Below are 25,315 nucleotides of genomic sequence, written 5' to 3'. Positions count from 1 at the left end.
GCCACACCAAGATCTTTTATAGTAGTGTAAAGTTAATCTGCAATCTTGAAAAGATTGATTTAGGTGTGTACTTCTCAGTAATACTAGATAGAGCTTCAGAGTAATATTGCTTTGTGGTAGTGAATATTTTTGCAATGGTTTGTGTTAGTATTTTATGAGATGGTCAGCCTGATATGATTTGTGCTTTAGATCTTTATATGTATTTAGAAGTTTCCTACGTAACTTAACTAGAGAGCATTTTCTGTGCCATAAGGGTGAAAGTACGCTATGAGCCAAGTAAGAGGGTTGTACAGAGACAATCGGGTTCATCAGCTGAGTAGTTTTTACTTTTAGAAGATGGTATTAAGCATCCTGGGTTTGGGATGAAGGGCTGCTGCAAGATTCAAGACTTGGTATTGTATAATCAAAGAATATAGATAGCCAGCCAGCCAATGATCTCCAGTATATCAATGTAAATTGACTTCAGCAGATGTAATCCACGTTTACACTGGTGTAAAAGAGATTGGAAAGGGAATGGAGAAGAATTATAAAAATGTGGAGAATCAGTGTAATCTATTGCAATTCAGACTGGAATCATTCGTACTGTGTGTGGAAGCAAAGAGGGAGCTAAAGACATCATTTCCATGTCTATCATTCCAAGGTAAAACATCTTGATCTAGAACTTTAGCCAATTATTTATATATCTATATGCTTTCAAATCTTTTCCAACTATTCAATTTCACGTTTAGGCAGGAACCTTCCTTGATGCATGTGTGCTACCTGAAAAATCTAACCGTAGGAAAAATAAATAATACAGCAGAAATCAGAAAAGTTAATGAGACCAGTACAAATACTACATGTAGGTAATTAATATTCCTGAGAATATGCATCTGGAAATATGCAACATATTATGATGTGTTCTATCCAGAGTCTAGAACAACCTTTAATGAAACAAGATAGTGGCCTAGAGTCTCTCCAGCACCTATCTGTTGAAAGGAGGAAGGGGGCAGTCAGGTAGACAGTTATAGCTCCCCAGTTCAAAAGCCAGCTCCAAAACAATATAAGTTATAGCAGTCTAGGAATTTTATGCCCCTTCAGAGCACCCCGCACAGGCAGCTGGGCAGATTCTGGCTCCTTTCCACTGCCTGAGTGGCATAGAAGAGCCGGAAGAGGGAGAAGGAACTGACCCATTCATGTAATACTCTAATGTCAATGCTTGGAAGAAAGATAAATGGCAAATGATTACTGTAAACAAAACAAACCAACTCAAACAAAAATCACACAAGTAGACATAAAGGCCGTGCCACATAGGGATGGCTGTTCCCAAATTAACAAACAGAACTAGGGGACTATAGTCCAGTAGAAATCAGTGGAAATGTCTCATGGTCGTCCATTCTCTACCTCTTTCCCTAATAGAGGATCTCTTTTCAGCCAATGCAGTTAAAATATACCTTACAGGTAGCACTTTATCATTCCCTCCAAATCACAAATCCAGCATTAACGCACTATTTGTTTTGGTTCTTAATTACCCTGTCTTATCAGCATGTCATATTTTTACTCCTCCCAATAACAATTGCATTCTGAGTCAGAGTGACATTCAGTATTGACCTTTATTTATAGCTCTCACAAATTGGCAAATGTTTATTTATAAACCATGAAAAGCAGAGTTTGTGAGATTGATTCAGTGTATTTTAAAAGCAATGGCCTGGCATTCTGTAACTAGAGGTAATCACTTACAATTACTAGGGCCTATTTTTCACTGCTAATCCAGGGCTTTACCTTATAATTGTATTACTGGATTTGTTTCACTCTGCCCATATATCAGAAGGTTTAGTAAGAAGCTTGCTATCAATATAACTTAATAACGTTCAGGAGAAAAATGGTTTTAATCTGTTTAAAAATAAGGCAGAGGCATAATTGACCTCAGGTGCTCGGAAAAGTTTTCAAACCATTATTTTTTTACATTAGATGTGAATTTAAATATTTAAATCCATTCATGGAACTAAGATGTCAGCTACTGTGTCATACTGCTCTGATGTTCATGCTCATAATAATACTCCTCACTTTCTAGAGAAGGCCTCCCTGGGCCAAGCTCAGCAGAGACTTAACTGGTGGTAAGTTCCACATCAGGTATGGAGGGGCTAGAAAAGAAAGTATGGCCTGGTCGACACTAATGAAGTAAGTCGATCTAAATTACGATAGTTAAGTTACGTATGGTATGTAACTTAAGTCGATGTAGCCTAGATTGACTCCCAGCGGTGTCTACGCTGTGCTATGTCGACGGGAGATGCTCTCTCATCAACATAGCTTCTGCCTCTCGGGGAGGTGGAGTACTGAAATCGACAGGAGAGCGCTCTTCCATCGACTTATCACTTCTTCACCAGACCCACTAAATCGACACCACTGCATCGATCACAGTGGTGATGATTTAGCTGGTAGTGAAGACAAGCCTTATGTGAGTATAAATGACAAAGACGTAGAAAGAGCACAGAGTGGGCTTGATTCTCCTGATTCTCTTACCCCAGTGTAAATCAGGAGTGATGCCACTGAAGTCAGTAGAGTCTACAGCAAAGTAAAATGACCTGGATGGTAAGTAGGTAACCCAGAGGGTATGCAAACAAGAATATTTTACACCAATTTGGTACTCACAGGAGGCCAAATTCAGTTCCAAAGCCAATACAGTTACAACTGCCTCCACCAGGAAGAATTTGGAGTGATGCAATGAGATTGGGGTGAGGGAAGGAAGCTGCTTAATCTTATACCCTTCCATTAAATGCTCTTTCTACTGCGCTCAAGCCTTCCGACCTTCAGTGCAAAGCTTCCCATGTTGCATGCTTACAGAATACCAAAACAATGTGTGTTATACTTACTTTGCTGCTTGTTAGAACTGGTCAGGAAATGAATCCTGACAAAAAACTTTGTGACAAAAATGAAAAAATATTTTTCATCAAACCCTTTTTGGAATTTGGGGGTTTTGAAGTTTCTGGATTTTTTTTTCCAGAAAATGTCTGCTTAGTCAAAATACCATTTTCTGTTGAAAAAGTGTTTAGATGGAAAATGTTTGGCCAGCTGTTCTGCTTGCACCAGCTTCCATTTCCTTTCTGCATAATTTCCATCCAACTGGGAAGTTGGACCATCATTTAAGTCATCCTTGAATTTAGCCTCTTTCAATGGGAACTGCATCTGCTTCCATCAGGCTGCATTTGGCTAAAAGCTCCCCTGGTATTTAATAAAAAAAAATCTCATGTGGTCCAGAGTTATTCCAATTGCTGTAGGTCAGGCATGCACAAGTGTTAGAACATTTTCTGAAACAATCATGGAATTTGTGAGCTCCTTAAAAGTCAGAAGGATTCTCCAAAGGATATTTTTAAAGATCATTTGGCCCAAAAATGCCTTTATCTATTATCAACATATTTCATCCAACAATAAAAGATCAAAAATAACATTATGGTCATGGAGAAAGTTTTGTCAACATGTGGGCAACAGTAAAGTGTGCAAATAGTTAATTCTCTTTTACCTGTAAAGCAAGAGAAGTCCAGAAGGATATTGACAGACAAACTTGAGGAATTTTATCACATGACTGGGAATAAGCCAGGTGATAGGAGCATTAGTAATGCTGTCACTAGGTCCTACCACTGAACATTTTGCATTGGACATAATTTTCTACCACATAACATTTTGGTCAGGACATACTTTTCTCCCCTAATTTTTTTTTTTAAAAAAAACCCCAAAACAAAAACAAAATCCTTTTGCAATGGATATAATTTTCTACCACTTAACATTTTCGTCAGGACATAAATTTTCTCCCCTATTTTTTTTCAACCCCCCCCAAATTATTTAGATTCATAGATACTAAGGTCAGAAGAGACCATTATGATGATCTAGTCTGACCTCCTGCACAATGCAGGCCACAGAATTTCACCCACCCACTCCTGCGAAAAACCTCTTACCTATGTCTGAGCTATTGAAGTCCTCAAATCGTGGTTTAAAGACTTCAAGGAGCAGAGACATCATTTACTTCAAAAATTTTCTTTGAAATTTATCAGATTTTTATCGAAAGACTAAATACTGATCTTTTTTTGTTTTAAAATGGTGACACACAACAGAAGAGCTTTATAGTCTGCCACTTTAGTACAGAAAGTTTGTCTAAAATCCCTTCAATTATTTCGGAAGCGATGAACAGGTGAATACATTTATTTATAAATATATTTACTTTTCTCACTAGAAGACAAATTTGACCACCTTTGCTACAGGAAACATAACTAAAACAGGAGAAATCTCAACTTTGCACATTACATTCATAGAAACCAGACAGTCTCTATGTAAAAGAATAAATGGACACGAATCAGACGTCCAGAATTGTAACATTCAAAAACCAGTCGGAGAACACTTCAATCTCTCTGGTCACTCGCTTACAGACCTAAAAGGGGCAATTCTTCATAAAAAAAACTTCAAAAACAGACTCCAGTGAGAGACTGCTGAATTGGAATTAATTTGCAATGTCAATTTAATGTCAATGTTTGATTGACATTCCAGTGTCAATCAAACTGGACACCATTACATTAGGCTTGAATAAAGACTGGGAGTGGATGGGTCATTACACAAAGTAAAACTATTTCCCCATGTTTATTCCCCCCCACCCCACTGTTCCTCACACATTCTTGTCAACTGCTGGAAATGGCCCACCTTGATTATCACTACAACGGGTCCCCCCCCTCCCCCGCTCTCCTGCTGGTAATAGCTCACCTTACCTGATCACTCTCGTTACAGTGTGTATGGTAACACTCATTGTTTCATGTTCTCTGTGTATATAAAATCTCCCCACTGTATTTTCCACTGAATGCATCCGATGAAGTGAGCTGTAGCTCACGAAAGCTTATGCTCAAGTAAATTTGTTAGTCTCTAAGGTGCCACAAGTACTCCTTTTCTTATTCATAGGTCTAACATCCTGACCCCCTTCCCCTGAAGTCAGCTGAAAGACTGACAGTGCCTTCAGTGTGAGATGTGCAATCCCTTAATGTGCAGTAAATGCTTTGCTAAATTTTAAATGTATTGGTTTAAAAATAAAAAAAGAAAGAAAAGCTATGTATATTTGAAAATGTCAGATGGTGTATGGGCTGTTAAAAATTCTGTTCAAGTGCGAGCTACACACTAAGATGGATGCTGTGCACATATGTTTGTGTCCACTAGAATTGGTCAAAAACTATAAAAATTGTTCAATGAAAAAGGACACATTTTGTGCACGCACACACACACACACACACACACAATTCCTACCAGCTCTGTTGCACAGCTAACTGGCTTCAGGATTTTACAAAGTATCAAGTGAAGGATTATACTGATAATAAGGGAAATTTAGATAGGCAGAATATATTGACCCAAATGGGAAACTAACATTACCCAACTTTTAACTTCATTGATTGTAATTAGAGAAATATGAGTACCATTGTCTTGCAGGGGACACCTATTGTTGTGGTCTTTTTGCACTTTTACTGGTGATTGAAAAAGAGGATGAGCCCATGGAGATGATCAGTATAACTGTTCCTCAAGGGGGCAGCCAGAACCAATCTTACTTTCCTTGAAGCAACGGCATTAGAAAAGAATGTGACACCAGATCGGGCAGTTTCATCACAGCCTGGTAGCAAGACCCGCCAACTCCCTTTTACCTGATGGACTAGAGGAGCCTGAAAACGTGAGTAATAGGCCCCCAAAATGTTGCTACTAACTTTCTCTTTAGAAATAATCCCTGTTTCTTTATATTTGAGATGGAGGCTAAATGTCGACATACTAGCCTCCGGCAGTGCGCCAGATAAAGGAGATTTCACTGAGTTACGGCACACTAAATGAATTCAAAAAGTCAGTTCAGCTTGTGATGTTACTGAAAAAAGAACTCTGTGCCCAGCCAAGACAAACATTTTTGAAAAAGCGTCACGTCTCTTTTCTCATCTCTTTTGGGTTAAGCAGATGTGACTTTTCTGTCACTGTGTCTTGTGATGTGACAGCACAGTTAAAATTAAATTCATGCCCAACGTGGATAACTTTCACAACAACAACAAAAATACATTTCTCTATCTTTCCTTTTGTGAGTGTGTGTGGGAGGAGGCGGGTAAAGCTATGTGCTCACTTTGAGGAATGGTTGCTGCAAGTTGTAAGTGATGTACAAAAAGAAAGATTTGCTGTGCTCGACAGCAGATACACCAAATTTAAAAATATTCAGTTCTGACAAAACCAGAAGAACTTGGAAGTCAAAACCAGCAAATTGCTCCCAAGTGTTAATATTAATTGATGTGGACACAGCGGCAAAATGAGGACAGATGCATGCATGGAATTAAGCAGCAGGCCACAACCTTTATTAAACTTTAACACAGGAGAGTAGCGCTACTCACCCATCACCCACACTGTCCTATACCTGTGTAGGGGTTACAGGACTCCTTACCATATAGCCCATAACATGGCGTGGTTCTCCTCAGTTTATCCCATGGAACTCACCTCTCTCTGAGTCCTAGCACTCTCCCCATCACAAGGTGGAGAGACGGTGCAGCTGGATGGGCACCTTGGCCCGCAAAGGCCACAAGGTCTCACCCTATCACTTGAGCCCAAGATTCATCACCAAAATCCCAGGTCTTTTACCTCTGGGAACTGCTCATTTTATTTTCTTAACTGCACTAGAAACTGGTGCACAAGTTGCAATGAATAAACAACTCCTCCCCAGTTAGGTACTAAGTGCATTCCAACTGAACCATTGTGGCTCAAAGGTGCTGCGAAGAAGGCACAAAACTCCCTGGTCCTCTGCCAATTGGCTCATGGAAGAAAAATTCCTTCCTGATCCCCTTAACAGATGATTGGTTAGACCTGCAGTATCTGCCAGTCCAGGTTTCCTATTCCCAGTTCTGGTGGGTAGGGTGCACTGCTGGAATGGAGCCAAATAGGCTCCACAAGGCACACACAGAGTTAAATTCTGGGATCTGGGGAATGCTGGCCAATGAACACTCCTTTTCCCCAGCTGGCCAACAGGTGCTAGAGACTCCCATGTGGAGGAGCTACCTATTATCCCTTGGTGAGTGTCTCCCTTCCTTGCTGCTGGGACTGTCCCCCTTTCACTGCCGGCCCCAACAAGTTCCCCCACCTGTTGATGTGGGTCAGTGGCATTTCTGCAGTTTGTAGGTCATTCAGATTTCTTTGCATCTGTCCACTAGTGTGCACATTGCAAAATATGCCTGTAATTAAATGACTGAGCAAACAAAAGAAATTTACTTTTTGACCACGTTTTGGAATGTATCTTTGACAGATAGGGCAATTTCCTGCAATATCTTTGGGAGATCTTACTGTATTAAGTTTATGTGTCACTGTGGGCCAGGGACTGCATATAATTCCATCAGGGAGGGAAACCATGGCTCCTTCAGGAACTAAAAACAGTATGGGGATGATCAGGCAAATTCACTCAGGTTGTAACACTTCCAAAGAAGTACCTCTGTTACAGTTCAGGGCAACTGAATTTCTCTTCAGTGGTCCAGCAAGAGCACCCAGACTCAGGCTTTCAGCTCCCCAGATGTTGCTTTTCTTGGGTGGATACTCGCATGTCACTCCCTTCTGATTGGAGTGTTTTCAGGCTGCACAGTTTCCTGCCTTCTCTGTGTTATTCCCTGCAGAGACAGGCTACTCAAGCACACCTGCTTGCTTTCCATTCTGAGACGGTAAACAGTGTGACTGCCCACAGATGGTAAACAGTGTGACATGCCCAGGCTAATAAGTATACCAGAGATTAGCCCAACCCTAACATGGGCTCTGGCTGGAACAGTCCTTCAATATCCCACCCAAGGGTTACTTGTTCTTTCAAATTCATCACAGCTTCCGCTCAGAACATGTCCCCCAGTCTTATGGGGACTCAGTAGACTCCAGTCCTTCCAAGCCTTCCCTAAGGACTGGGGCCCTACATGGACCAGGAATCCTGTCTGTTTGCTGCATCAGGCAGAAGGCCAGGAGCCTGTGTAAAAGCAGGCTATTAATCCAAAAATCCCATATTTTCTTGTTGGTCCATGGAGAATCCGGTTTGCACTAGTATATGCACACCTCTCCAGGAGGGTGGTTTCAAAGAGCTGATAACAGGAGGAAATATGTTAGCTTCCCCCTCCTTTTAAAGGAGTTGCACAGAGTTCCACAGTAACACATACACAATCACATTTTTAATACAATGGACTACAAAGACATGAAACCTAAGTCAGTAAAGTTCATTCAGGAGATTGCAGGAAATTGTCAGTCTGTCCCACCCACCACCTGGAAACGCTCATATATATTAGTTCAAACTGGATTCATGAGAGAGCAGCAGATAAAGAAAGGACTTTTTGATAAATAGCCTGAGTTTAAACTGACCCAGGGCCTGCTTTTTGATCCAGAAAATGGACAGGAACCTCTGTCTAAAGGAGGGCCCAATTCTTGCTGAAGGTTTGGAAGGATTTGAACTTCTAGAGCCCCATAAGACTGATGGGTCACCTCTGGTAAGTTTTTTAGCATGCATGTAGGACCTTTTTTTTTTTAAATACATTTTGTCTGTAATGCTTTTAGCTTAAGAATAAATGTGCTTGCTTAGCAGGAGCTGTGTGGTAATTTATAATTGTGGGCAATACACTGGTCATAGGCTCTTCAGGGAAGGCAAAGTGCAGGCAGTGGCCTGTTTACACAGTTTGACTTGCTGGGGATATCACACTGTAATCCATAGTGTTGTTCAGCCTTAAAACCCCAGCCAGGAGAGAGGGAGGGAGTCCCAGGTCTTCACCCCAGGGAGGTGACAGCTGGGGGCCAGGAACCTAAAGTGGGTGCTCTTGGTGTGCCACAGATGGGAATACAGATGCAATTGCTATGAAACTGTGACAGTCTCTATCTAGGAGGTTTTAATACTACACTGAACCATGCTTTTTGAGCATAATGTAAGTTTCAGAAAAATATTAATTCTTTTACATTTTAATGAGACATCTGAAACAAAATCTTTACTAAAATGCTCCTGATTTCTCCTTGATAATAATTCTTTGTAATCTGCTTTCCAATTTATGTTGAAGTAGACTTTAAGAAAAAAAGTAGAAGAAAAGTGTCTAGAAATGGAAATCTAGTGCACTCTTTGCAATATGAAGATTTGTTCAAGAACTTAAGTCTATTATTCTTTATTATTGTTATCATTATTATCATCCAGTCAGATAATTCCATCAGAAGGCCAAAATTTCATGTTGCCCAGTAGTAAGAATAAAACATAATGGGGAAATAATTAAAGAATCTAAATTTAAAATATATGTGCACACTCATTCATATATAATATTCATAGAATGAGCATGTACATATAGTTAGACTTCATGTGTATGTAAATGTATACACAAATGCACAAGGTGGTGAGGTAATATCTTTTACTGGACCAACTTTTGTTGGTGAGGGAGACAAGCTTTGGAGCCACACAGAGCCCTTCCATAAGTCTGGGAAAGGATCTCTCCCACCAACAGAAAATGGTCCAATAAAATATATTACCTCACTCCCCTTTGTCTCTCTAATATCCTAGGACAAACACAGCTACAACTACACTGCATACACACATACACACTCATTCAACTGCATTAATGAATAGTAATGTGCGGGGGAGCGTGTTCATGCATGTGTAATTATATAAACACACACAAAAACTATGTTAAGGGAACATTAATGTTGCAAAGTCAAGGATTCAAAAGTTAGGAAATGCTTGAATTAATTCAACTCCCTTTTATGTAGCATTATGATAGGGTCTTTAATTACATGGCCATGTGCTGTTTTTCAGGCAGTCTTCATTCAGTGCATAGGATGGACAGTGCTCAAATTGGGCATCCAAAATTAGAGGGAACTTTTGATCTTAGTATCTTTGTGCCTCAGCTCCCATCTCTAAAATAGGAATAATATCACCCACTGCATTTCAGAAGATGGTTATGAAGATTAATTAAATGATGTATGGAAAGCACCTAGCATTATAGTAATGAGCACCACAGAAGAGACCATTAGGAAATTACTAATTATGCCTTAAGAACAAGATGGCTTTCACTTTTGGAATTTGCTTTTTTGATGGTTTCTCAGAGCCAAAATGTGGTCCTACAATTTGCAACCAAACTAGAAAAGTCCCTTATAATTTGTTCAAGGCTTTAACAGACTTATAGAACACAATTAAGGTCCCGACAACATGACCGATTGAAAACATGATATAACCAGGTCAGGGAACAACTTGGCTCCCTAACTTGGTTTTAACAGTAATATAGAAAAATCCCTTTAGCTGTATTCCAGGTGCTGTGTAGGAGACAGCTCATTATTCTGGCAGATCTCTGGCACCCAACTACAACTGTGGGGTTTATCTGACTGACCTGGATGGATTATATTTTGTGTATATTTTTTATTATGTAGTTTAATTATATGAGGCCCTCAGAAGCTAGCATCATAATAAATATTTATATAAATAAATAACTAAAACAAATAAATATAATTCCAGCTGGTCTTTGAAATAGATCAAGCTCCCTAGATATTACTAGTGGGCCTTTTTCTCATCCATATATAACTAATCTACCTTGTCCATGTGTTAGAGAAGATGCCAGTATTCCTAAAAACTTGTCACTCAGCTGCAGTCCTGATGAGGGTTGCCACCCTCACAATTCCAGGCCAGCTGCACTGCCCTAATGAACAGCAGCATCATACATATTAGTTACACTTAAATCCCTGGTCTGAAATGTCAACTGATGATAGTTTTTGTACTAAGAATAGCAACTGCTACATCATGCTATAGCTAATAAATATTGACCTTCCTTGCATTCCAAATAAAAGGCAACCCTTTCCAGTATTGCTGTCACTTCAGTAGACTCCAAAGGAGGAAAATGACAATAGTTAGTCACCTTGACAAACTTCAAAAACTTATAAACAAGATATAGGTGCATATTCAGAATTCATGTTTTAAGTAAAAAAAACCCCACAAACACACGTGCAAACATAAAATGCCTCATTTAGGTTACCTTGGATACTCTGTTTGCAACCTCTCTGCCTACAGTCAGCCCCTGAACAAAGGTCCGTGCAGCAATGAAAGCTCTAGTCACTTGAACCTTCAGTTTCCTGGGTACATCTCCAAATGGTTTCAGCTGGTCTGTGTATTTGCTTACACATTCCAGATAGTCCTCAGTGAAATGGTATTGGGGGTTTATGAGCTGGAACATTCGCTCCAATAGCCGAGCCCAGAAATCATTCAGCATCTCCTCCAAGTTTACATTGCCTCCTGTATAGTATCGTTTCAGTTCTGTGAAGAGGTCCTGGAACACTTCTGAATTCTGCATGTACAGCATTCCATACGTACGTACAAACATATCATTTAAGGATTTTTCTGCGTTCTCCAAAAGTTCTCGGAAAAATTCTGCAGAGAAAATAAAAAGGTATATACAGAACAAAATTAATAAAATGCCAATGGCATGTTTCTTGCCTTCATGATGGTATTGCCTTCATGTCGGTATTACCTTTAGCAAAATTTTCTCAAGTAAATGTTGTTGTGCCATTTGCATGTTTAATAGAAAAAGTCAGTTATTTAAATTGGAAATAGGTTCATTTAAGAGCAATGGAAAATGTAAAGTATACTGTATTCCCCGTAGAGGTTAAAAAGAAACTTTAAATCCATAACTCTAAATTCTAAAAATGCATTTGAGAGAACTGAAATGAGAATTGTTCCATTATTTAAACCTAGCAATTCCTGCCACTTGCCAAACTCTCAATAGTGAACAGCCAATGTCCCAAATCTTGTGTACTAAACAAGAAACCATTAATGTAATGATATGACTAGAACTACAGCAATATTGGAAAAGGCAAATAATGAAATCTTCTATTCTATTCTATTGAAGTTCTTCACTCATCACTATGGTATCTGACCTCCAAGGTATCTTATAATTTACTTTCAGCTTTCAAAAATTCCTCAAAACTTTGAACTGAGACATATTGGGGCCTGATCTTACAAGCTTTTCACATACTGAAGTCCCTTTAAACAGTACTACTAGCCTAAGATACACAAGATGTTGCTATTGTCAATAATTTAATGCTATTCTGAAGCACTGTGTTGGCATTTGAGCCAGTGTTTTTCAAACAGCCTGCCGACTGCAACATTGTACAGATTGCAGTGTCTGGGATACCATGTTAGCAGTGGGTTTGTTTACCTATTCTTTCTTTTGACACCTGAGTTTTACCTGCTTCTCAGTTTTTTACCCAGCCTCGAGCCATAGCCTGTTCAAAGTCTTGAGTTCAGGATTTTATGTTATAGGGCAATGGGCCCATGGAAGCTTCAGCAGCCATCTCTCTTACACATGAGCTCAGGAGGACATTGGGAGGAGGTAAGTTAGTCCAGGTTTTCTGTCACTGGTTATCCACCTTACACCACCACCAAGATACTTATTCTGGGAAATTACATTAAAGTGATTCACTGAAGACTTCCCTTAAAACATTGTCAGTGGAATTCACCACCATTACCCTCTGATTTTACATTTGAGTTCAGGTCCCTCACTTCATGCACTCTCTTTATAAATCTCCAAGGCTTGCAATGAACTCCCCAAACACAAACTCTGAGAGGCCAGAAGGTAGATTTCCCGAAGTTGTTTGGTGGGAAAGGAATAGCAGACTGCCTCCACTGGGGTTTTCTTCACTTGTATGATCACAAAGCACTTTCAGAAGGTGTTGAATGGAGTCAGTGGGGCTACTGAGACTTTAACAAAACATTTAGAACAACATATTGTATGGATCAAACATTAGTTGGAAGGGAAAAAAAAAGTTTTAATAAATGCACCCAACTATCTATACAAACAAGACAATATAGAAGATATCAGAATTTAACACAAGCCCACATGAGGAAGGAACTATGTTAGTAATGGTAGGAATGAAAGCTAACTGCAGCAAGTTGCTTACTAGGATGTAATAATTATGCTATTGTGCATTGACTCAATAATTATGCCATCCCACAATTGTGTATTCACCTGGATAAAGCCATCATCTCCACATTAAGGAAAAGACGAAAAAGACTACATCTGCATGGTCTCTTTGGGTATACGCACATTATTTGGGGAACATGTGATCAAATCTTAAATTGGCAGGCTGAGGCAAATAGGGACAGACACTAATTTGATAGGAAAAAGATTCCCTGTGAGGCAAGATATTCAGGTACTTTATACAATACTTTGCAATGTAAGCACTTAAGGTAACATTTTCAAAGGTGCTTAAATGTCAGGACCCTAAATAACACAGGTGGCTTTTAAAATTTTAGCTACTGTCTACAGTGCCGAGTGAAGCTTTGGATACTATTTGTCTAGGCAAGTATGTTTTCACAGAAACATAGGACTGGAAGGGACCTCAAGAGATCATCTAGTCCAGTCCTCTGCACTCATGGAAGGACTAAGTATTATCTAGACCAGTAGTTCTCAGACTAAGGCCACTGCTTGTTCAGGAAAAGCCCTTGGTGGGCCGGGCTGGTTTGTTTACCTGCCACCTCTGCAGGTTCAGCTGAACGCGGCTCCCACTGGCTGCGGTTTGCTGCTCCAGGCCAATGGGGGCTGCAGGAAGGGTGGCCACCACATTCCTCGGCCCGTGCTGCTTCCCGCAGTCAGTGGGAGCCGCAATCAGCCAAACCTGCAGACGCGGCAGGTAAACATACCGGCCTGGCCCGCCAGGGGCTTTCCCTGAACAAGCAGCGGCCCTAGTTTGAGAACCACTGATCTAGACCATCCATGACAGGTGTTTGTCTAACCTGCTCTTAAAAATCTCCAGTGATGGAGATTACACAATCAATCCTAGGCAATTTATTCCAGTGCTTAACCACCCTGACAGTTAGGAAGTTTTTCCTCATGTCCAACCTAAACCTCTCTTGCTGCAATTTAAGCCCATTGCTTCTTGTCCTATCCTCAGAGGTTAAGAAGAACAATTTTTCTCCCTCCTCCTTGTCACAACCTTTTCTGAACTTGAAAACTGTTATGTCCCCTCTCAGTCTTCTCTTATCCAGACAAAACAATCCCAATTGTTTCAATCTTCCCTTATAGGGCATGTTTTCTAGACCTCTAATCTTTTTTGTTGCTCTTCTCTGGACTTTCTCCAATTTGTCCACATCTTTCCTGAAATGTGGCACCTAGAACTGGACACAATACTCCAGCTGAGGCCTAATCAGCTCGGAGTGGAGTGGAAGAATGACTTCTCGTGTTTGCTTACAACACTTCTGTTAATACATCCTAGAATGATGTTCGCTTTTTTTGCAACAGTGCTACACTGTTGACTCATATTTAGCTTGTGGTCCACTATGATCCCCATGAATTCCTGTCCGCAGTACTCCTTCCGAGGCAGCTATTTCCCATTTCGTATGTGTGCAACTGATTGTTCCTTCCTAACTGGAGTACTTTGCATTTGTCCTTATTGAATTTCATCCTCATTGAATTTTGTATCTATCCTTTTCTTTTATGATTTTCTCTATGTAATTCTGTATCTTGACAATATAAATCTGCTTCTATTGAAGACATCTGATTTACGCTGTGTACCTTGTTAGATGGATTCATTATGTAACAGGCATTTCAAAGATAAACGGAATTCTGAAATCAAGGACAGAATTCATGGGAGATGACCTGAATGCCAGGGGCAAGGCCTCACATTTATGCCGAGCACTAGTAGCTGAAGTTGTGCAATCTGACCTTTCCTCATTGCTTGTGCAGCAGCAGTAGAACCAATCCGTGGCCACTACTGCAATCTCATACCTGCCATAGCGCTCTTGGGAAGGGAATAGTCAGTGGATCCACACAATCATGGGTTAATTAGATATACTTCCATCTCACATTTGTGCATCAAACCAATCCTTTCCTTCCCGCACCTCATAATTCCCTTCACAGTCAAGAAGGAGATTCAAACTCTACAACATTCTCACAGTCGGGGTCTTATCCATGGCCTCTTCAGATGGTCCCCCCTTCTCATGTAATAGACCCACAGCAGTCTCGTGGCTTCTAGGGGCCTACATAGAATTAGGAGAGCAGAATTTGTCCAATGATCACAGGTAACAGAGATTGTTACCTCTTATCCAAAAGAGTACAACCATATAGCTAGTGAGGTCAATTGTGGGCCAGTAGGAAGGCTGAAAGCTTATGCTCAAATAAATTTGTTAGTCTCTAAGGTGCCACAGGTACTCCTTTTCTTTCTGCGAATACAGACTAACATGGCTGCTACTCTAAAACCTGAATGATACAGGAGTTGCAAGGCCTTGTTACAGTCATTTCTACAAAGCAATTAGAAATCTTTGAGTGTTGAGAGGCCAGCAGAGTTCTGAGGGGTAGAGCCACAGAGAAGTATTCAGGGGCTTTTACAAATTATATTGTTCACTAGTTCTGACCTTCCACTTTTAGTTGAAAAGGTATTTTGCAGCTTTGATCTGGGAAGTCTTAATACAACTGCCAGATCTGAACTATCCTCAACATGATTTTGCACATCTAGTGTCTCTTTTCCTACTGTGATATTTGTGACTGCCTGTCTCTACAAACTCTGTTATGTGTGTTCCCAACTTGGGTTTGGTAATTAACATCAGCTGTAAGATTGAGGCCAGATTCAAGGCTCCCCTCCAGATGCTTTTCATCAGTGACAGCAGCCATCAAACCAGTGGTTCCAGGCCCCTTAACATTCCCTTAGATCAGATCTTGCGTGTCATAGGATTGCTGCAGTGGTTTCTCTGCCAGCCCCTCCCAACCCATTGTTAGTAGTTTCAGTATTATCATAAGTGGTGTGGAAGCACCACCAGCGTTAAGGTTGTATTAAGACTTCTTTTGAAAGGTCGACCTTTCTAAATCCTCTAAAATTAACATACCTAGTTGGACTTTGAAAGTTGGTGTGCCTCAGGAAGGTACAGAGTAGGTTTAGTGACCCAGATTTGGGGCCACTTGAGCTAACGGTTGTGGAGATATAAGCCCAGCAAAATAGTAATTTTTCAAAAAGTTTCAGGGTTTTTTTTTATGGGGGGGTTGCATGTAGAGTTAGAGATCAAATTATTAATGTGATGTGGGTCAAAATGGTTTCATCTTGCCGAATTTTATCTAAGATAGTGCGGGCACCCACTACATTTTGGAAGAACTAAAACTGAGAGCAATATTTAAGAAAATGTACATTTTTTACAGTGTGCATGTGCCTAGAAAAACAGCTAGGTTTCCAGTCCCATAATTTTATATTAAAGCTTGACTCTTGTAAGTGCTTTAAAATTTGAATGGCTACACATACTGCTTTGAAATTTGGTGTGCCTTATATAAGCTCAGGGTAGTGTTAGTGATCGAAATTTGGGGTCATTTGCATGCGGTGGTCCTTAGTTACAGCCACCCCCCAAAACAGTATCCTTCTGCAGCCTTGTACTATTAAACTGAGAGGTACTAATGATTTGATGAATCAGTGACCTCCTTGAGACTGATGTCTGTGAACTCACCCTCCAATTAACACAATTAAGGATAAGTTAATTACAAGGCCCCACTTAAGACAGTTTTGGAGTGAGTGGATGCAGGTTGGTACAGTTTGAGAGTCATAGATGGCAGTTTTATTTGGGGGGCAATGCAATAAAAATGTTTGGTAGGAAAAATTATACATGTGAATGTTTCCTGGGAGAGGAAAGATAGGGCATGGAGGAGGAGGGGTACTGGGGAGAGGAGTTTGGGGCAGAGTAGCACAGTACAGCCCAACTTGGTTCTGGCCTTTAGATACTAGCACAATCTAAATGTTCAATAACCGCAACTAACTCTACAAGCTTAAATTGCATTTTAGTCCAAATGCGAAGCCAGGCTTATGAGATGATATAGGAAAGTTAATGTCTTTCAAACTGCCATGCATTTACTTCATTTTCAGCCTTCTACTGGGTCTCTGCACTTTGAAGGCCATTGTTGAGAATAAAATTATTATGCCATTTGAAAGTTAAGCAGTTTCTTTTCTTTAGGCTTCAATAGGAAACAATATATATATATATATATATATATATAGTTTAAGAAAGAGGCAATCTCACTATGGTGACCAACTCACTTTGAGGTTAACAAAACAGTACAAAGCACAAAATTAGATCTCAGATCCAATTAAAGCAAATTTAACACCTTTTCCACTTTCAAATGGAAAAAAAACCCCACACTGGATTAATTTAAGAGTCAACAAAAATCTTAACCTGTAATGGTTCAGCATTGTAGTGAGGCAGAGTGGCCTCCCTCTGAGCCTGACAGAGAGGGACGACCCCAAACCCCCTGATGGGCAGAGCCAGGTCAGGCCCACCTCCCCACGCTGGAAGCAGAGTGGTGGGACAGAAAGTACAAGAGGTGGGCCCTCTAGTTCAGTTGCACCAGAGTCAGTGAAGAAGGCAGATGTCTCTGCCTCGCTGAGAAACTCTGGATCAGGGACCGAGCTGTGCAGCACCCTACTCCTGGAGGGGACCGATTGTGGTGAGGAGATGCTGGGACTGCTGTTGACCCCAAGGAAACAGGGGACCCATGGACTACAAACCAATGCTAAGGAAGGGTGGTAGGAAGTAGCCCAGAGGAACCAGACATTAGTCCGGTTATAGTGCTGTGAGACAAGTCAGCGTGTTTTGGTGGGCTCCCGCTGACCTACTGGCAGGACCACTCACCACTGTTAGAGCCCTGGGCTGGGTCCCCCTGGGGTGGCGACCTACTCACCCTACGACAGAAGGCTGGCACCTTACCTGTGGTTTGCCCCAGCCAAAAGGCAGTGAGCTCCAGAAGGTATTGTTTGCTGTCTGCCCTAGCCAGGAGGCATTGGACTATAGACTGCTCCCTGCTCTGCTCCACCCTGAAGGTCAGAGCTCCAGACTGTAGTCCCTGTCTGCCCTAGCCAGGAGGCTACACTACAGAGTGTTTGTTATGCTGCCCTGCCCATAAATACTTTTTGTTAATTTCAGAAATGTTTAATCAACACACTGGTACCTTTTTGTTAATTAACGTAGTATTTCAGTAAGAGGAAGAACAAACAAGTGACAGATGTTAGTCATGTTGTCTGATGCACTACTGGAAGGTATTCAAATACTCTGGTGATAAGCACAGGATAAGAACCTATACAAAACAGAATAGAACACACAGGTCCTACTTTGAGCAGGGGTTTGGACTAGATGACCTCCTGAGGTCTCTTCCAACCATAATCTTCTATGATTCTGTAAGAACAGATCTGTGCCATGTTTTGAAGTATATGCCTTGTGCATTTTGTGCTGCCAGCATAGACTGTTATGTGTAATGTTAACTAGTAGTAAAGCTGGAAATACCTTTTTTTCTAATTGAAGTGATCTTTCATATACATGAAACAACATGCCTGCATTATGTCCTGTGCTTCACAGGCAACAATACACAGCTTTCAATTGTTAGGCATAGGGTCAGCAGTGAACAGTGTGTTTTTGTTAGGAAGATGTTCACTTATACAAAGGAGAAGGGCTAGGTTACAGTGTATGCTACAATACAATATTGCATGGAATTTAAGAGGAGGGATGTGCAGGGACGTGCTGGCTACCACTTCCTGGAGCTCCCATTGGGCGGGAACAGCGAACCGTGGCCACCGAGAGCTGCGGGCAGCTGTGCCTGCAGATGGTCAATGTAAACAAACTGTCTGTGGCCCACCAGCGGATTACCCTGACCGGCCGCAGGTTGCCCACAACTGGTCTAGTAGCTAACAGAGCTAAACTAATTCCAAAGAGCCCAACTGTTTCATTTGCAAGTAATAACAATGAATGCAGGTTAAGTTGAAGAAGAAGAACTTTATTAAACCTTGCAGTCTGCTCTGTCCACCTGGGTGAGTTGCCACAATAACTCTCCAGAGAACATGGGTCCTCTGTCTCCAGTTCCACTGATCATGATACAGTCACCAGCTGTCAGTGAATAGATCTTGACATCATTCTCACTTGTTATTGTCTCAGGGATAATATTACAGCACAACACACTGAAGAGTTATCATCTGTAGCCTATTATTAGGTAAACAAAGTAAGTTATGTGGGAGTTGACTAATACCTTTTCCAGCCTGTTTATTTCCCTTTATTTTCTATACAAGCAGCAACTTAAGGATGAACATATCTGTCCATAGGCAAACACACTAAGCTGGAAACATATTATGTTTTGATCCATAAAAACCCAGAAACATAGGTGCTTTTGGACAGAAAGGAATAATGGTCCATTTTAGTCCATATGCTGCCTTTTCAGAGGCATCTTTTCTACTCAGGTTTTATTTTAGCAGCATTAGAGATGAGTGTTGTTTATGGGGTGTATCCAGCAGCACACCCTATATTCATTGTAACGACAACCTGAGAATATATGGCATGACAGTGTATGTACTCACATCTCTTTAGAGGTCTTGAACAGAAAAATGTGTGTGGTTTTATTACCTTTTGTAAAAAATACTGCTCAGGATTGTATTCTGATTTTATCTTTCACTGACTAGCGCTGCTCAACATTTACTTGCATAAACGACTGCCTAAAAGACCTTCATTCCAATGTCTTCCTATTGATGTTGGCTGGGATTTTCAAAGGCGCCTAAGGAAGTTAGGCACTCAACTTCTATTGAAATCCTACTTAAAGTGAGCATATTCCTCATGCATGCTTTTTGCGCTTGTTCACTACAGTGCAAACTCAGTTGAAGTTGGGCACCTAACTCCTTAGGCTTTGAAAATCTCAGCCACCATTATTACACTGATTACAAAAGTTAAGGTATCAGCCACAGACACTTATTTTTATGGCCTGCACAACAGCAACTGTCTTTTACTTTAAATAAATAAATAAAATAAATCCTAAATGAATTTGTTGAAATGAAAGAGGCCAGACTGACAACTCTGATAACTGAAGTCCACATTTTTCAGAAGGATCACCTTTTGGAATGGAAAGGCAGTTCATTCAATCCATGCCCCCTCCAAGACTACCCACAATGGTGTCAATTAGTGTCAGTTGCATTATGTCTGCTAACAACTGGACTGAAACCATCAATGTGGGTCTATTTTTGTCTGTTTTCTATACATCCATTTTAGGTTTAAAACAACCAAATTCTATCATTTAAAAAAAACCCATCTTATAAATTTATAGCTTATAAATTTTAAAAAACTATTTGTTAGAAGTAGAGCGTATTCCTGCAGTAGTTAAAACTTTCCCCACTTGTTGAGATGACGTTTGCATTTAGGTTAATTTGTGAACAAACTCCACACGTAGAGCTATAAATCCTTCAGCATTATTCATGATCAGCTTGAATAATGAACTATAAATATCACTTTCAGTCCAGATTTTTGAGAGCGCTCAGCACTCACAATTGAGGAAAGATTTTCAAAAAGCACTCAGCTCTTATTGAGAATAATAAGGGCTGCTGGATGCTGGGCTCCTTTGAAAAGATCCTTATTATTTTACTGAGTTGGAAAAAATGAGCATCAGTTTTAAGGTAAAAGAAAGATAAAGATTAGATAAATCTGCAAAGGATGATGATAATCTCAGAATAATGAGGCTGTACTTTACTCAAATCCCTATTTAAAATCCACTTTACAACAGAGCCCATGGGAAATTAGCCAATTAAGAAATTTATTCATGTTATTTATATATTAGAAATACCTTCTTTAGTCCACCAGTCTTTGCTGAGTAAGGTCGTGAATTTAAGTATGCCCTTAACTTTAAGTATGTGATTAGTGCTATGGAAGAAACTAGTCAATGCTTCAAGTTAAGCATGTTGCTGGATCATGGTCTAAGTTAGGGTGACCAGATGTCCTGATTTTATAGGGACAGTCCTGATATTTGGGGCTTTTTCTTACCTAGGCTCCTATTACCCCCCACCCTCTGTCCCGATTTTTCACACTTGCTATCTGGTCACCATAGTCTAAGGGCTTGATCGTGCATGATTGGAATCAATGAGAGCTTTCTCATTTTAGTGGCTTCAGGATCAGGCAGTAGGTCCAGATCCACAAAGGGAATTAGGTATTGCAATACTGAGCATTGCAGCACCTAACTTTTAGGTGCCTTGAAAGTCATTGGGATCCACAAAGACTGAGTTAGGCACCTAGGCTCCCTATACAATAAATGGGGAGAGATAGGCACTTCAGAATGCGATTCACAAAAGCCAGCATGCTAGATAGGAAGCCACCGAAGCTAGAGGAATGTGTCCTCACCCCAGCCTATCGAACATACAGCACCTATCTCTGCTTGCAATCCACAGCCAGGAAACCCTCTTCTAGGCAGCTTCGGCACATAAGCTGTTTCAAAGAGGAGGACTCCTCCACTTATCACCTTTTGCTCAGTGGTTAGGGTATTTACCCAGGCTGTAGGAGACAGTGGTTTAATTTCCCCCTCTGCCTCATAAGAAGAAGGGATTTGAACAGGGATTTACTATGTCTCAGGTGAGTGCCCTTACCACTGGACAACAGGACAGTCTGACGTGGGTCTCCCTCAGTCTCTCTTGTTGGAGCAACTCCACTATTTCTTAAACAATGAAATAGTATCTGGGCCAGAGAAAGAATCACTCTGTAGTCTAATGGTTTGAGCTCTCTCAACTGAGAGATGGAGAATCCCTGTTAAAATTTCTTTTCTTCATCAGGCAGAGAGGAGGAATTGAACCACGATTTCCCTCATCTCTGGTGAGTACCTAACTACTGAACTAAAAGTTATAAGGGAAGCCTTCCCCCCAGTTAGGAGTACTCAGAATATGCCTACCAGATCAGGTCCTGTTGGAAAAACAGGCATTAACTCACTTGGGTTACTTATCTTTACTTGGTTTGAGGATTGTGCTAGAGGTTATGCATGAGATAGGCAATGCACATGCCCAGAGAAGGAAATTTAGGCACATAGGGGACTTTTTCAGCAAAAACATAGGTATTGAATGAATTTAAGCACTTGCAGAGTTAGGAAGCAGCCGAACATGAGTTTTCTGGATCTTTGTAGGCACCCAAAGTTGGCATTTAGGCACCCAAAGTTGGTGTTTAGGCACCTAAAGTTGGTGTTTAGGTACTTAAGTCTCTTTGTGGATCTGGTCTTGAATGTATAATCTTATTGATGTTGCCCTCTCTTTTCTCCTTTACTCCCCCATATCCGTAGGTTACTGCCATCATTGTATCATCTCTGAAATTAGGCCTTGATCCTGCAACTGGATCTGCGTAGCATGCTGACCGCTGCATCTGTCTAGACCCCACTGACTTCAGTGGGCGCTTCTAACTGACGAACACTTTAGAAAATCACTTGGACACTTCAATAGGGATTTAGGAACTTAACTTTAGTCTCCTATTTTTTTTAAATCTTGTCCCATGTCTGTTTGTCTGTACTGTGAAACACCTGGCACACTTGTGGTCACCGTGCAATAATAATAATGATAATGATGCATTCTGCATAGTGCATTAAATCTAAAATTTCCATGACGCTCTTAACCCCCCTCCACTGAACTAATACTAATAGTAAAGAAAGAAAAAGCTAGAAAAAATCCTAAACAATGTGATAGACAATATACAAATTATGCATAAGATAATAACCAGTAGTAAAAGTCTTACTTTCATTATCAAGTGGAAACTCCCTAAGTGAAGGACTCACAAATATAAATGACATGTTAAATGGCTTCTCAATATCATATTCAAATACTAACAGCACTTCCATTGTCATGAATGTCCATGATCAAAAGAAGACATGTAGCATTTTATGGACTTTTGTGAATTTTTGAATGGTGAGTTTTACATCATACTATTTTTGACATTTTATGCTTATAAAATGTCAGGAGCCTCCTCAATTTCTCCAGAAAAAACAGTAAAAACTTCCCTGAAAATGACATTAAGAATACAAAAACTGTGGGACCTAGTGCAAAAATGTTTCAAAATATGGTTTCAAAGTAACAGCCGTGTTAGTCTGTATTCGCAAAAAGAAAAGGAGTACTTGTGGCACCTTAGAGACTAACCAATTTATTTGAGCATAAGCTTTCGTGAGCCACAGCTCACTTCATCGGATCGGAAGTGAGCTGTGGCTCACGAAAGCTTATGCTCAAATAAATTGGTTAGTCTCTAAGGTGCCACAAGTACTCCTTTTCTTTTTTCAAAATATGGTGACATATTTTCCCATAAGAACCACTAGAGGTCATTAACTATAGATAGGGAGATTTTCCAATTCCTAACATATTATCAGAAGTCTATTGGTATGTGCGATGGGGTGGACTAGGCCCTGAGGCCTCCTGCTGGAGGCCTTTTGGCCCTGCCATACTTTGCCCCAGAAAAGGGCAATAGAGAGGTCCTCCAAGCTGCCTAGAGAGGCTGTGTGGGAAGCAGCCAATCAGGGCCAAGGAGGTGAGTATAAGAAGAGTTGCAGGGCCAGAGTGAGTTCAGTTCCTTGCTTGAGCTGGAGGAGAGTGGATGGTACTCTGAGTTGGCTGCTGGGACTCCACCAGGACAAGTCCCTGAGGTAAGGGTGAAGAATGTACTGGAGCCACAGAGCAGTGACCCAGGGAATTAGAGCAGCAACACAGTTTATGTAAAGGGGCATTGCAGATAGCTGCTATTCATAGGGTCTCTGGAACCTGGAGTAGAGGGTGAGCTCAGGTTCTGCCTGCAGCCACTGGGAAAGTGGCCTGGATTTTGAGGCACCCCAGAAGGGGAACTGAACTGTAGTGGCCCAGCTGAAGAGCTGGGGCTAGAAGGGCCCTGAGAGGACAAAGACACTGCCTCCAGGGAAGGAGCCCTGAGACACTGCTCTATTCAGGAACAGGGAAAACTTGAGGGAGACATCACAGAGGGCACTGAGAGAGACCCCTGTTGGACTTGTACCCTGAAAGGGGTTTGCTTTGCTTTTATCTCACAGACAGTTTGATTTGGCTGGAAGGCTGAATCACCAAAGGCCCAGCACAAACAAAGAGTGCAGAGAGGTGAGTGTGACCCTGTTACAGTATGTCTAGAGCCTACAGTAGATCTCCTTGGCCTCTCAAATACAAATCCCAAAATAGAGAAAAGAGAAGTCATACCTTACTTTTGTACAAACTAGAGGAAACTGACTTTAGTCACAATACCTTAGATATTCTGTTAAATTTCTGGTGCTATATCACAGAAAATCAAACATTAGCAACATTTTTGTGAATAAAAGTATCCTCAATACCAGTGCCAGCCACAAACACATGAATTGTTTGATTATTTTATACTGTTAACTTAATGCAGAAAATCAATTTTACACTACATCCATACTATTACTTTTAGATAGCATTTTGTGGACCTCATAAATAAACTACAAAACTAAAAAAAGGCAAGCTGAAAGCAACCAATTTACACTTATTGTGTGACAACTAAGGATAGGAAATCATACTTTACCAGTGGTAAATTCAAATATTATGAACTGAATCTAAAGCCCACTGAAGTCAATGGAAGGATTTTCATGTACTTCAATGTGCTCTCTCTATCCTGTGTCTTTGAAATTCTCTGCCAGAATCAATGTACTCAAATACAGTTTTATATACATCAGCTATGAAAAAAATTAAAAAGACAGAAATCTACCATAGCAGGAGCTCTGGGGAAGGTAAGTTCCATGAGGATCCCTTCTGTCTACACACGGGAATTATTTTGCAAAACTGCCTGAGCTCTACAGCAGAGAATTTATGACATGCAACCACCAGTTCATTACTGGTGGGAGCCCGAATGTAGAACCGGTTTCTGAGTCTAGATTTGCTTTTACTTCCATGTCAATTACATTTTCCCTTGATCAGATTTAACTAACAAGGTGACAAGAAACTGGAAGCCTTGTGTACAGAAGAATCCCTTTGGGCTTTACTTCTAGTAGCAGCAGTGGACTTTCTTTTTGTGCACACAACTTTCAAACAGCTATTTTGTTGTTCAGACCTCTCTCTGTAAGTTACATATTATGAGTCCATCACTCCCATTGAAACTGACGAGAGCTATACATGCGCACACACCTTGAAAAATCAGAAAACTGAAAATAACTGAAAGGCAATAATAAGCCTTGCCAGCCTTGCCAGCAGAAAGCACCTTCCTCTATAAAATCAGAGACATAACCACTATGAGGTCAATGGAATGTGAAAGATATTGCTTAAGAGGTGGTAGCAGCAGACAGAATAAAGAAGTAGGCTTTGAGGATAACTGCCTCATGAAGACAAAATCGTAATAAATGATTACCTTCAAATAAACTGTGATCAGACACTTGAATTTGCCCCTTTTAAGAAAACAATTAAAACCTCTTTCTTTTAGGCCCTACTCCTGCAATTAGATCCATGTGGAATGTATCTCTGCACCCACACAGAGCTATGTTGAAATCAGTAGTTCTCTGTATGAATCCAACTGCATGATTGAGGGCTGAGAACAAAGTTTATAGTTGAATTTCTTTAGATTCAACACACA

At 40.6% G+C, this 25,315-nt stretch overlaps 1 protein-coding gene across 1 annotated transcript in view; it reads right to left on the bottom strand.

Annotated features, from left to right (window-relative positions):
- GPC6 (glypican 6) overlaps positions 1 to 25,315 on the bottom strand; it is a 1,111,975-nt gene that overhangs the window by 469,323 nt on the left and 617,337 nt on the right. Inside the window, exon 3 of the mRNA XM_073347752.2 lies at positions 10,983 to 11,374. Coding sequence (XP_073203853.1) covers positions 10,983 to 11,374 — 392 coding nt within the window. The remainder of the gene's footprint in view (positions 1 to 10,982; positions 11,375 to 25,315) is intronic.

The sequence above is a fragment of the Lepidochelys kempii genome, chromosome 1 (genome assembly GCF_965140285.1).
Source record: "Lepidochelys kempii isolate rLepKem1 chromosome 1, rLepKem1.hap1, whole genome shotgun sequence".
Lineage (NCBI taxonomy): Eukaryota > Metazoa > Chordata > Testudines > Cheloniidae > Lepidochelys > Lepidochelys kempii.
This window is presented reverse-complemented; position numbering and strand designations above follow the sequence as displayed.